The 14619-nt window shown below is 36.3% G+C and overlaps 1 protein-coding gene across 1 annotated transcript; it reads right to left on the reverse strand.

Moving 5' to 3' along the window:
- Positions 1-1320: 1320 nt before the first annotated feature.
- LOC113762050 (aminopeptidase P2) lies at positions 1321-14579 on the reverse strand. The gene is made up of 13 exons (XM_027305296.1): positions 14188-14579; positions 13678-13803; positions 13463-13582; positions 12496-12771; positions 11333-11505; positions 10209-10448; positions 9104-9255; positions 8068-8258; positions 7148-7256; positions 6892-7046; positions 6312-6404; positions 2300-2380; positions 1321-1637 (listed from the first exon to the last, which is right to left on the reverse strand). Exons 1-13 carry the CDS (start codon positions 14521-14523, stop codon positions 1566-1568), a joined length of 2124 nt encoding a protein of 707 aa, XP_027161097.1. The 5' UTR covers positions 14524-14579; the 3' UTR covers positions 1321-1565.
- Between the last annotated feature and the right edge of the window lie 40 nt (positions 14580-14619).

Here is a 14619-nt window from a genome sequence, read left to right on the forward strand (position 1 = left end):
AGAGAGAAAGGTGAAGATGGCATTTTTTATGGTGTGTGCAAGTATTGTAAAAAGAAATACAAGATAGGTAGCACTCATGGAACCAGTACATTGCATGATCATTACAAAAGGTGTGCTAAAAGGCCTAAACAAGATATTAGGCAAATGTTACTTCGAAGTGGTAGTAAAAAGAATGATGGCAAACAAGAATTACACAATTATGTGTTCGATCAACAACAATCACACCATGAATGTCAGGGTTGCTTTATCAAGTGAGTTATCACATCTCGAGGTTGATGAAGAACAAATGTTCTGAAGTTGTTGAGTTATATTAATGAAGAGAAAAGTTAAATTTATTGTTGAGTGTTTTTAGTTTGTTGAATTCTGAGTTGTTAAATCCTTTTAGATAGTCATGGATATAACTTATTATGAACGGGTCATCTTTCGCTAATTAGTTCAAGAGACCTGTGAATGCTATTACTTAATGGGAAAAGCTCAATGTTGCTGTAAAATTATGTTGAGGCTTTGGATATGAATCTTTGACATCTTATGTACTAATACTCATTTTACGGCAATTAAATGGTTTAAAATTTTAGTATTATATAAAAAAAAGGAGTTAATCTGACATGAAAACTGGAGACCGTGGGGGAAACGGGGCGGGGGCGAGGCGGGGGTGGGGGTAACTGACGGGCCGTCAGTCCCCCCCCCCCCCCTAGGGTGTGACCATAACCCATTAAGGTACTATGAGAGGATCCGGTTTTAGTGGGAAAAAAGAACCTAGCATGACCTGAGAATATATACAACAACAAAAAAAAAGGTTTGACCTTTCATTTAAAAAAAGAAGAGTTTCAGCCAGAATGGTCAGTTTCAGTCTTATAATTCAGCAACGTGTCCAAATGAGTAACAATATAACTTTCATGCTTGATGCAAAGCTTTTGTTCTCCAAATCGATGCCTCTGCAGTTGCGAAAATGCAACCAGTGTTCACTGTTTCTTTCTCGAGGTAAATTAACACTTGGATTCCTATATTCTTTACAAAATAAGTAGGTCAGAAAATTGACCTCAGCACAAGCCACAGAAATAAAGGCTGCATTCCCAAACACGCCTGTGCCTTATAAAGAGAAAGAGGTCCACTTCATTAAGGTATGCGCTAAGTTAAAATCCTAAAATGTAATGTGATGTGATGCATCCCTGCAGAGTTCTCTTAATCCTTAGCAGATGGATGATAAAGTAAACCAGACCTTTGGTTTTGGCTCCTGATCAGTGATCGTGAACGATAATCTCAAATTGAACATGTCAAAATGAGATGTTGCAAGCAATTTAGGCTTCACAACTAAACATACACAAAGAACCACCTCACAATCAAGTTTTCTTCACTGGTAGATTGAGACACAAATGATCTCATCAGTGTACATTCCGGTGCAATATCCACAGCAAATATTCTTGTTTTCTTTTCCTTTTTTTAATCTTTATCAAACTACTGTTTTGAAATTCATGTGCATATATTTTTATCAAGCTACTAATTTCAATCTGATGTATGTACAATGCAATGCCGAAATGTTCAACAAAGGACACCAGAAGGGCTTATCATGGCTTAACAAGCGGCCGAGTGTTGTTCCATAGCCACTGACGTGCAGAACCATCCAGCAGAGTTGAGACCTGTGAAAGGTACTGAGTGAGCAAATCTAAAATATTGGAGGAATCTATGACATTTTTTCTTTTCCTTTCCACAGGGGAAGGTTCAAAATTTATTGAGATTCTCAAAGATTTATGACAGAAATTTTAAAGGTAAACTGAATAGAGTGGCTGTAATCACATCCCAATCTAAACTACAAATTCATATATTTTTTATGTGCAGAAACAGCATGTGTTAATTCTTAGATTGTCAATATTAGGTACCAGTCAACCAAATGGCATGACCCAAAATAAATTGTCTAAATACAGTTCGAGTTCCTAAATGAACTTCTGTTTTCATGTCTAATGCTAACCTAAGATCCTTCAGTAGAATTCTTATTAAATTCGAAGGAACACAAATCAGAGCCATTCTATGACATGTTAATTCTTAGATCATCAACATTAGAGATCAATCTACCAAATGACGTGACCAAAAGCAAATTGTCTAAACACAGTTCGAGTTACTAAATGAAGTTCTGTTTTCATGTCTAATGCTAACCTAAGACCCTTCAGTGCTCTTAAATTCAAAAGAACACAAATCAGTGCCACTAGGTAATTGAGGATAATGTTTTATTGCAGATAGGATTCCACACAACTTTTGAACAGCCTAACGCAAAGACAAAGGTAGCTCCATGCCAGGCACTAACCTTCTCCCAGACTTGCTTGTGGTAATCATTTACCCAATTGATCTCAGCATCGGAAAGCAATGACACTTCAATCAATTTAGTCTGCATAGATAGGAAAATATTAGTCTCAAAAAACCATTGCTCCTTGGTACAATCAGCAGATTAATTAGAAAAGACCTGGATGTAGTTAATAAGACAGTTTTCTTGTGAAAACATTCTCGTCAGTGGACAGTACAATTAAATCATTCACACTTTCATATATGTCAAGAATGAGCTGAAAGCCAACCCTATAAGCAAGGGAGCACGAAACTGAGGTACACTAGACAAAGCTTTATTCAACCATGAGGGCACATTGACACAACCAATAATTCTACAAAACGTAATGGTAGTCCCATGTCAACCGCAAGTAACTGAAAGTTTCAAAATGCACTTCCATATCTCCGTTTGTCCTGTATTAATTATAGATTTATGCTTCCTCTAGCGTACCACTAACATATGGTCAAACATCTGCACATGGTACCATCCACCATAAATAGTCCAGCATACACAATAACTTCAAAAGTTTTTTATCCTTGTCTGATCTCCTGTACAATGTAACAGCTCTGGTGATGTCCAATCTATCTTTTCACAGTTAATGAATATCAAGCTCATCATATCTATCTATTCAGCGATCATTCTATGACAATGCTATTTTAGGCGCCAAAAATTTGAATTAAATCATACATGGTTGACTGTTTTTAGCAGACCTTATTTCTATTCTCCTTGTAATGGGAATACTATCTAATGTATGGTGAGAAGTGAAATACTGTTCAGATTGCCATAATCCTAATTCTATGAGCCAAGCAATCTACAACCCATCTTATCAAGTATCTGGCATCCTCATTTACATAATCTTCTTATTCATGCTTTTTCTTGGCTGCAAATGCATGTCCTTTTTTACTCTCAGCCAATGAGACAATCTTACTTCAAACACATACATAGAAGTCTTTAAGCAGCATTAATCCCAATAACAAGGACCAAGAATTTTGACCTGAAACAAGGATAATTCATTCATTAAGTCATGAAAATAACGACACAAAGGCAATGCTGAAGCAAATTCATGTGATCGGACAGCAAGATGTGTAATAACAAGATGATAGTTGTGGGACCCCACCTCCCTCTGCTTTGGTCCCTCAAGGTTGCAATACACCAGGTTTCCTCTGTTTTCTCCCCTCCCAACGCAGCTTTCTTGTCTCTCTCTTACTCACAGTTTAAGCTTGAAGAAATAGGAAACTTTTGTAGAATTTCTATGGCTGAATCAGCCTTGATTCTTGGCTGCAAATGGAGCAAGAAAGTTTGATTTTCTCATTCTTTCTCTCGGTTGGAAGAGGGAGCAAGACAAAGAAAATTCCTTCAGCTTTCCCTCTAGTCTCTCGGCTCCAACAAGAAGAAAAGAAAGTGTCAGTCTTGCAAGAAGAGGAAAGACTAGTAAGGGTGAAGACTTCGTCAAGAGGTGCTTAGTCAAAATTGGTAGCTGGTCTAAAGGTCATGCTCCCTCTCTCTCGGCTGAAATGGAGAAAAAACAAGAGGAAGACTTTGACTAATCTTCCTCTCTCTCGGTTAAACTAAATGGAAGAAACAAGAAGGAAATGAATTTGTTTTGACTTGATCAACTTTTGCATGCCATTTGGATAAGTTTCTCTCCTCCTCTCTCGCTTGTGAATGGTCAAGCAAGAAAGGGTTGGTTTGGAAACTTTGGTCTTGGTCAAAGTCTTGATCAAGCTTGGAGGGATAATTGACAAATGACATAACTACAAATTAAGTCTATCCCTTTGTCACTAATTCATCTTAATATCTCCATTAACTCTTAACACCTTGTAGGACAATAACTCTTTTGTACAAAACTCCCTCCAGTTCATGAAATTTATCGCACATACCTCGCTAGTTGGACTAATTGGTATATCACCCCAAAAAAACTAACATGGAATAAATTGAATGAGACAATAGGAATAAAATTATGATTCAACCATTAGATTAACCAAAATTCAAGGCAAATATATTAGAATATAAAACAGATAAAAAAATAATTTTCGAGAATATAAAATATAAAAATAATTTTCAGATTCTCACAATCTTCCCCCTTTAAAAGAATTTCGTTCTCGAAATTCCAACCTTTGCTCGCACAAAGCTTGATACTACAGGGTTTTCCTCAACTCCCAAATAGCTTCCTACCACCTCAGATACTTCTGCTAGAGTTTACTTGAAGGATAGTGGTATGAACATAACGGCTAAACTATAGTGCCAAGGAAGGTCAAAAATGGCTTAGAATATTGACGAGAATATAAACTTGGGACTCGATGGAAAAGAACCATAACTGCGAAATTTGTTTGCTACGTTTACTAAATTTTGGAATCACACACTATGCGCTGGCAACTAGTCCACTATGTAAAGCTCTTATCATGTTTATCATTGACTCCCTATACATGTACTACCCCTTTCTAATTGAAATTCCTTCATTACGAACCACAATGAAAGAATCCTCGCTTAAACCCAAGAATAGTAATGCACGACACACATAATCAGGTATAAGGATGTAACTCCAATTAAAGCCAAATATTGACTATTACTAGGGAAAAACATCAAGTCCCGTGTTAATCAATTATCCCTCCAAGCTTGATCAAGACTTTGACCAAGACCAAAGTTTCCAAACCAACCCTTTTTTACTTGACCATTCACAACTGAGAGAGGAGGAGAGAAACTTATCCAAATGGCATGCAAAAGTTGACCAAGTCAAAACAAATTCATTTCCTTCTTGTTTCTTCCATTTAGTTTAACCGAGAGAGAGGAAGATTAGTCAAAATCTTCCTCTTGTTTTTTCTCCATTTCAATCGAGAGAGAGAGAGGAAAAATTAGCCAAGTCTTCCTCTTGTTTTTTCTCCATTTCAGCCAAGAGAGAGGAAGCATGACCTTTAGACCAGCCACCAATTTTGACTAAGCACCTCTTGATGAAATCTTCACCCTTGTTAGTCTTTTCTTTTCTTGCAAGACCGACACTTTTTTCTCTCCTTGTTGGAGCCGAAAGACTAGAGGGAAAGCTGAAGGAATTTTCCTTGTCTTGCTCCCTCTTCCAACCGAGAGAAAGAATGAGAAAATCAAACTTTCTTGCTCTATTTGCAGCCGAGAATCAAGGCTGATACAGCTAGGGGTGTGCAAAATCGAAAAATTTTGAATTATGAATTTTCGAAATCGGTAATTCGGAATTCGGCACTGAAATCGGAAATTCCGATTTCGAATTATGGGAATTTGGTTCGAATTCGGTAATGGAGTTTTTGAAATCGGAATTTCCGATTTCGAATTCATAATTTGAAATCGAAAATCGAAATCGGAATTTCCGATTTCAATTTCGTTTTATAATATATATATTAATATTTATTTATTTATATATATAATAATATTTTTTATTTCAATTTCGTTTTATAATATGTATATTAATATATAATAATATTTTTTATAATATATGCAATATAAAATTTATATTATATAACAATACATCTAACAAAAAAGAAAAAAAAGGGAAAAAAGGTACCGAATTCGAAATTTACCGAATTTGGAATCGAATTTGGAATCGAAATCGAAATCGAAATCGGTCAATAATTCCTATGCCAAAATTCCAAAAAATTCCGAATTCAAACTTCCGAGTTACCGAATTCGAATTTGATGCACACCCATAGATTTAGCCATAGAAATTCTACAAAAGTTCCCTATTTCTTCAAGCTTAAACTGTGAGAGAGAAAGAGACAAAAAAGCTGCGTTGGGAGGGGGAGAAAACAGAGGAAACCTGGTGTATTTCAACCTTGAGGGACCAAAGGAGAGGGAGGTGAGGTCGCCACAATAGTTCATCGTAAACATTCCCTGCTAATAAGCTAATTCGGATCAACATATCATCAACACAGATTGCACTAAAAGAAACATTGTTATGATCAACTAGGTTGCAAGTTTCACACTTCAAAGGCACCCAATTTTGTTTAAGCATCGTGCTTCTAAGCTGGCTTACCTGAATTGGAACAAATGTAAGCTTTTCAAACCCCAAGTATGCATGTCCTCCATAGTTATTTGGTGTGTCAAGCTCTTTCACAAAAAGTAGATTCTGCAGTATAAGAAAATTTAAGAGCACACTACGTAAGAAAAAATAAGAAAATAATATAATATGGCACAAAAGGAGAGCTACTTCCATAAAATTGTCACGTGCTACAAATTCAAATAATAATATAATAAAAAAAAGAAACATTAGGTCTTTGCAAAAGGATTAGAACAAATAACACAAAATCAAATTTGTCAATGCAGTTTGCAGCCACCCCTAGTAAACTAAGCAGTTGTTCAGAACAGATATAACTGAATAGATGAAATGTGTTACGCCAAAACCAATAGAATCAGCTATCTACATCAAAAATGGGGTAGGTACCAAATCACAAGCATTATTATTCGATAGGTAAGATTGAGTGGGAAGAATACCTCTATAACTGAAGGGATGAAATGTCTTATCCCAAAACCAATAGAATCAGCTTTCTATATCAAATATGGGGTAGGTACCAAATCACAAGCATTTGTTATTCAATAGGTAGTGGGAAGAATACCTCTATACGAATGCCAAATGAATGGTCTTCATAATAGCCGGGTTCATTACTAACAACCATGCCTTTCAGCAATGGAGTCATATTTCCAAATCGAAAGCTAATGCTTTGTGGCCCTTCATGGACATTCAGTGCAGCTCCTACACCGTGCCCAGTCCCTAAAGGATGATTAACAATGAACAACAAGAGAAAAGATTGGTGAGCTTAGATCACATGTAATCAATTGAAAAGGAGACTTGACTACAAAAAGGACAACTACCATGACGGTAATCAAGGCCAATTTTCCACAGAGCAGATCGAGCAAAAGCATCCAATACAAAACCGGGGGTATTCTCGGGGAACACTGCCTGATCAAGAGCTATATGACCCTGTCAAATCACATATAGTATGATGCAGAAGTTAAAACCAAAAGCAGTTCTTGTTGTATTTATAATAGCTAGCAGTAAAAGGTATATCAGTAAATACAGTAAAATCATGGGCCCGAATAGTATTATCAATCCTTAATACCAGGTTTTTACATGTTAAATGCATTCTAATAACCACATGTCCAATTAGCATTCTACTTTGTTTGTCAATGACTTTCTGCAGAACCAAGATGCAATAAACAGGTCCTGGTTCCTTAAAGTACTTGAAAAAAATGTCCCTAGAATACTTCTCCAGAAAGAAGTGACTCATACTATCAGCAATTTAAAACCCTAATATGAATCTTAAAAGGTTTCAGAGACGCTACAGCAGCCAAGCAGAGAAAGAAGCGCCAATCACTAGCAGGTAGTGGGCATCTATTGAAGCTCAAACAACAATTCTAGGTCTTGGGTTTTCAATCCAAGCAGAATTTCAGACATGAATCATCAAATATGTTAATACAAAACCTATTTCACCCAGAAAGTTGGTAATTTGAGACAACATTTGAGCTCCCCACATGCATGCGATAAGGTGTGCATAATGGTTAGTGAGACAACACCTATACAATGATATAGAAATTGAAGCTAGAGAAGTATTAGTTGAAATTTAGAAAACAACTCGCTTTCCTAGGCGAGTAAATAGAGAAGTATACACTCAACCAGTTAATAAATTAAGCATCAAATCTTTCCATTCGTAAATCTTGTGCTTTATGCCCATTAATTCTAAGAAAAAGCCAGATGAGGAGAGTCAAGAACCAGAAAGGCAAGAAAGAAAAACCTGTAGAACACGAGTGAAACATTCTCTCTGTCGTGAAGATGGTTCACCAAAATGTACTGTTCGAGTAACATCAGTTGTTCCATCATGGTATTGGGCACCACTATCCAACAAAAAGAGTTTATCTGCATGCAAAATACTACAGGTGCCTGGCTCTGGTTTATAGTGTATAATGGCACCATTGGCCCCAGAACCTGAAATTGATCGGAAATGTTTAATCAGGACAGAAATAAACACTGACCAGAGGGCATGTACAACAGGCAAATGGATATGCTTTATAAGAACTAGTTTTCTAATTGGTATTTAAATCACTAGATGTGAGTTATTCGTATCGTCAGTACTTCACAAGCACTAGTCTAATACGTTTAGAAATTTGAAAATCTTAATATGATGTAGAATTTTCTAAAAATGAACTTGAAATTTACATCCAAGTAAGTAAAATCTCAAGTTAATAGAGTTTTACCTCAAGTTTAAATGGTTCATCTCCCTACCTTTCTCAAACATAATCAACCAACGAAAAATCAAAATAAAATTTGCAAGGAATGAGAAACGTAAACTTGAATAACAAAATTGGAGGCCACCCGCAATGATTCCATAATAAGATGCACTCTCACAAACCCATGTTAAAAAAGTTCCTTGCATTGAGAACATGCTGCAGATTTTACTTTTAGCCCAAAATGCAAACATATACAAGAATCTGTTAATTTCTCTTTGGTTCAGATGCATATTGCCCGAGCATGAGAGCACAACTTATAAAATCTGGTAATTTTTCAGATGTCTGAGATAGATGGTAACAAGGTATCTTATGCAAAAACATAAGGAAAGAAGATTCATTTTGTACTCGCAATAAGAGATCTTCCAATTCTAAGTATTTTACTGTAATCCTAACTCCTAAAGGAAAACCATGCTTCATAAGGAAAGAACTAAGAAACCATACAAAATCATGTCCTTAAAAGAATTTGATTATAATCAGCTAGACTACAATGAAACTAGAATTGAACATCTTAGATGCCTCAAGGATATAGAAGTTGCTGTTTACCACTGATAGTATCAAAGCTTGTATCAAGGAAACCATCTTGCATTGAACGAAACTCAAGAAGTTTGTCTGCAACTTGTACTTCAGTCAAAACCACATCTTTGAGGATTTCCTCCTCTAACCAAGACCAAAATTGTGCTAAAGCAGCAGCATCCCTGCAGAGGTAGACATGCACATGTAACAAGCAAAATCTTTCAGATGTAATTAACCCCAGCTTCAACGTCAATGACAGGTTATAGTGTACCAAACACATATCATAATGATAGCTCTTGGAGTTTCACATTAGGGAGCAGAGAAATCTATGTCAACTAAAAGAACAATCTTGGATTTGTTTCCCACCATGAAGAACATGAAAAATGGTAATAATCTAGTTATAGACTGTCCAAAGATCTCAAATGGATAGAAGGGAAAATGAGAAATGGAAAGACGGCAACCATAAAAATGAAAAGAGGAAAAAAGGAACTGGAAGCATTCAATGACATTTCCCTGGTTTGGACTTTGTTCTCAATAGCTTCTTACAATGAAGCATAGGAGTCACAGTGCTCACTTTTGGGATGAATTATAAACCAGTAATTTCTTGTTTTCTTGGTTCTCTTTTATATTTTTTTTTACTTGAAAAATTTTCTGCTTGGAAAGAAAGGAACTGGCATATCTTGAGGATGATTGACCTTGGAAAAACAAAACAACACAATTGGACACCGGTTACTTTTTGTAAACATCCCTAGGAAGGAAAATCAAAGTGGATAACTTCTACCAAAGCGTCTTATTGGTGCGAAATTACTTGGAATAACCTTCCTTCCTATCTTTCTATAGAACCTGAAACTTTTCCTGACTCTAAGAATATCTCCTAGGCAATTTATGTGCTTCACTAAACATTCCAGTAATTAGATTTCTCAATGGTCAAGGAACATGTGGATACTTTATAGCTGATGAGGTTAATGACTCTCACTCTCCCTCCTCTTTTTTTTTTTTTTTTTGTGGACAACTACTAAGGTTCATGAACCTTTTCTAGTTAAATTCACATTAGAGAACTGCAATTCCTTGCAGGAAAGCAATTGAATTTGGGCGACATAATATTTGAGAAATAGAGATTTTAGCCACCGTATACCTTAGGTGAGAATTACGCATGCCTTCTAATTCAGCATCATTTTTCACAGCCTTAGCCAGAGAGATAGGAGAACTTCTATATACTGCATATGGTCCACTGGATTCACCATTGGATCTCTCAATTTCATTTTGATATCCTCGCCCAGAAAAATATTTATCACATGCAGATCTATAAGTATTTACAATAGCAGCATTGATGGATGATGTGTCAAGCCAAAGTCCAGCTCCCCTTTCTGCCAAACTGAGAATAGGAAGATCATTCATTAACAAATTAAATTATGATTGGGGTCTAATCCACTAATACTGAGGAAAAGCCAAAAATGGTAAGACATTCCAATAAGTGGTCCAACTTGAACCTTTTGTCCTTCCATATGTGAATGTTTTTTACAAGCACAGTGCACAACAATCTGATGCACAAGTTTGCTATCGGTTCCTCAGTCTTTGAGTCAGATATTTAGACATGTGTCCAAAATTCAAGTTCATATGTCTCATTCAACCAATATATTTCATATTAGTTTTTTAATACTACCGGAATTAGGTCCCTATTCGGGCAGCAGAAACTCCATTTAAGGTATCACCTAATCTAGAAACTAAATCTAGTAGATAGAAAAGTAAGGCCATATTTGATAACTCAAAAACTTAATGTATTCAGATTTTAATATATTTAGACGCGTTTGATAACCAAAAATTGAACATCTGAATTAATTAAGTGCCACTGAATTTCCTAGGCAAAATTTGCAACAAAAATAAGTGATAAGCTATTCACTTATCACTGAATGTGATATACACTCAAATTTACTTCATTTAATACTTAACGATTCAATAACTTAATGGATTCGGACATCATATTTCAATTTTCAAACTTCAATTTTATCAAACGCACCCTAACTTATTTCATTAAGCACTCTATTGAGCCCATTCATGTGCTACATATTCCTTTTGATGACCGAAGCACATGCATACGTTATGGGAACACCTTAGCTGTCTTTAATACAACATTCAATGACCAAGCAAGCTTTTGGATGAGGAAGGAGTTCAAAAAATGAGAAGCTATAAACAGAACAAGGTTAAAACTGCAAGAAATACAGATGAACATGCAGGAAAGGTCAAACAACTACAAGTTACCTTTCTATTTCAGAGAGAATAGATTCGTAAGGACACAAGTCTATTCCAGCATTTTTCAGGTATTCCATCACTTCGGAAGTGACTTTAGAATTATCAGTGAATATCTTAGCTCCATCAATCTCCACAATTAAGTAGGCATACATGACTGGTGAATGTGGAATGTCCTTACCTCTCTGTTAAAGAAAATTTAGTGCATTAAAAACAAAAAACAAAAATATCCAGATGAATATTAAGAACTAACATGGCAAAAAATTTAAGTTTTAATTTTTTCCGCATAAAAACATGTAAAGATAGAAAAAAGTACAAGAAATACGAAAAAAAAAGCACCATGATTATAGGTTCAGTTGTACAATCCATGGTACGCAAATAATTATGAACAGCTACATATTGTAATGCTGGTAAACTGCCTACCCTTGAAAGACAACTATCTAGGAAGAGAGGCAATGACAAATAGACTTTCTAATCCAATAATGATGCCTAAGTTACTTTGTGCACTGTCCTGATGAATTTGGTACACAGGCATAAAACAAAATACATTAGAATGGCATAATCTGTACCTCCAACACTCTCAATTTAAAAGGATGCCAAAAGCAGGAAGTCCCACAATTAGCTCACAATCAAGCAACTGATTTTGGTCGTTGAAGTTCCATATATTTTTTCTCTAGATGTTGCCATCTTTCATTAAGCATTTTTTTCACACCATAGTTTTTCCAGCATAGACTAGAAATACAATACACTGTTGATCATTTGCCTGATCTTCCCTGACCATCCATTAACCAACCAATGAAAAGACTAGCAGCAGCAAGAAGTCTCTTTATACAGTTTCAAATACCTTAATAAACACACTCTTGGGTTCAAATGTGATACACAGAATGATATGAAAGTTAAATTTTCATGCTAATATTAAGCTCCAAATGCTACAGGGATGGATTTGGTCATCTACATCTGCTTGAAGGATAAGCTTAAACAGAATTCAAACAGAACTACCATTAGTTAATGTAGCATTAAACAGAATTCAAACAGAAGCATTACTATATTTAGGGTTAGGCGATGGCAGCAAGCTAGGATACTGATTTGATGCCTTCTAATTTGCAATTACAAACATCAAGCAACACAAAAGTATTTCAAATATTTAGGCTAGCCAAGTGGATGAAATCTAATACCAGATTCAGCAGCCATGCCACTTCATCGAGCATAGAGATAACAATTGCAGAGGCACCAGCACCAGCCAATTCAGATCTAAGAGAAGACAGCTTTGATGACACGTCTAGACCTGCATATTTTAGATCGTGCAATCTGATTGGCTTGTTGGGAGCTTTTGGTCTCGATGCTTTCCACACTTCATCCACAAGATTGCAATCATACAAGTAGACCAACTCATGTTTTCGTTTCGAAATAGCCTCTTTCAGTTCTTCTGCAGCATCAGAAGAAAACAAAAACTGATATTCACAAAAAGAGAGAAAAAAAGGCATAAGAAAGAAGCCTAAACCAGAATAACAAGGACACACAGAAGCAAACTATTGAACTTTTTCACCCACAATAGCATTTTTTTGCTCGTAATAGATAAACTACAATAAACATTTCTGACAGAATGCTTTAATACATCAAAAAACAGGCCAAAAGATAAATATACATAGTGATAATCCATGAGAGAAGGATAAGAAGTAATTCAGATACTAACAGCAAAATCTTTGCATATCCTTCGAAACCCCAAAATAAAACAGCAGCCTATAGCAGAAATGAACCAGCCATTTGAATGGAAATTTTGCAAGATAAAGTATTGTCTAACTTGTTTAGCAGCCTATAGCCCTTCTATCTTCACTACAAATTGTCCACTCAAACTGTCACATTCCATTTTGATCAAATTCATAACATACATGTTCTAAGTCAGTATCCAGTCAACACTCAACCTCGCAACTCATGAATTAATTGCTTAATGCTTAATGAAGACCTCGTCAAAATCAATGCATCTACAATTAAAGAAAGCCTTTGTGGCTTCAATCAAGTTGAGATCTGAAGGGAAAAAGGTTGATACTTTCTCTTTAAAATCACATTTGCAGATAAAAATTAACAGTCCACAGAAAATTATGCTCACATCCCGGTGTCACAAAGATCAAGTGTATAACTCACAGGATCAATTCCGATTCTACACCCAGGAGCCAGCACACTGTTAAGCCACTCACTGGTGGTAGGCACTCCCATATTTCCAGCCCGCATTAGAATCCAGCTAGAGCTGAGTTGCTGCTCTGCCTGATCATCAGAAAAAGAACAAGCTTATCAGACATTCGTTTTAAAAGCATAAGCAATATTAAAACAATTGACGCTAACCAATATGGCATTCAGACCTGGAGAAAGTATCGCCCATCCGTCCAAAGAGCTGCTTCGTCCTTTGTAACAACTGCAGTGCCAGCACTCCCCGTAAAATCAGATATATAGGCTCTCCTCATATAACACTCTGCAATGAACTCGCTCTAGCGGAAAAAAAAAGGACATTGCATTACATTTGCTTGTCAGAACCAGGTGCAAAGTGTCAAGTAGTTGTGATGATTCCTTGCTTAACCCCAATAAATCCGTTTGACTGGAGCCATTTTTCAAAAATAAAAAGAAACATGCTTTTTGAATACTCCAAACACGTTCTTCAACCACCTTTCTTGTATCACATACACATTTACCCAAAAACAGCTACATCAAAATTTTCTGAAGCAGCGGAAAAAAAAAACCATCCAAACGGATACTAAACCAGGTAGAAAGTCCACTAAAAGCAGAAAGTTAACGGTTTTTTTGGGTTTTATTGCGAAAAGATTAATAACCAATTCAATATAAAGATACTATAAGCAAAAAGTTGGAAAATTTACTTGATGGGCGTCTTGGGAAGGGATGATATAAGCGTCGATATTAATATTGGGCTTGGAGAAAAGCTCCCGGAGGTCCCCGAGCTTCTGGTCGGAATCGGAGCAGGAGTCAGAGTCATTTCCTCGCTTCTTTCGGAGCTCCGATGAGGGTTTGGCGGTTACGGAGCCGGAGGAATTACGGACGATGAAGGTGGGGTAAGTTTTCGAGTTTTGGGGAAAATTGGGGTTGATAAAGTTGAATTTGTGGGAAATGGGGAAGGAAAATGAGAAATTACGAAATTTAGGGAGGAAGGAATAGTGCGAATTGCGGAGATGAGGAGTGAGAGAATGCATGATCATGGCTGTAGAGAGAGAATGTGCAAGCGACGACGACGATGAAGAAGCTGTGGCCAAGAAAGTTGGAGCCGTAAAGACTTAAAGTGCTGTCGTTTTCGT

The sequence above is a fragment of the Coffea eugenioides genome, chromosome 2 (genome assembly GCF_003713205.1).
Source record: "Coffea eugenioides isolate CCC68of chromosome 2, Ceug_1.0, whole genome shotgun sequence".
Lineage (NCBI taxonomy): Eukaryota > Viridiplantae > Streptophyta > Magnoliopsida > Gentianales > Rubiaceae > Coffea > Coffea eugenioides.

What these genes read in the sequence shown, in the direction of transcription:
- LOC113762050 (XM_027305296.1), bottom strand. Translation starts at nt 14,523, where the DNA reads ATGATCATGCATTCTCTCACTCCTCATCTCCGCAATTCGCACTATTCC. An exon ending in ATGGGCGATACTTTCTCCAG is followed by an intron (nt 13,583 to 13,677) that starts GTCTGAATGCCA and finishes TCTGATGATCAG; the next exon opens with GCAGAGCAGCAACTCAGCTC. An exon ending in ATTCTCTCTGAAATAGAAAG is followed by an intron (nt 10,449 to 11,332) that starts GTAACTTGTAGT and finishes TCCTATTCTCAG; the next exon opens with TTTGGCAGAAAGGGGAGCTG.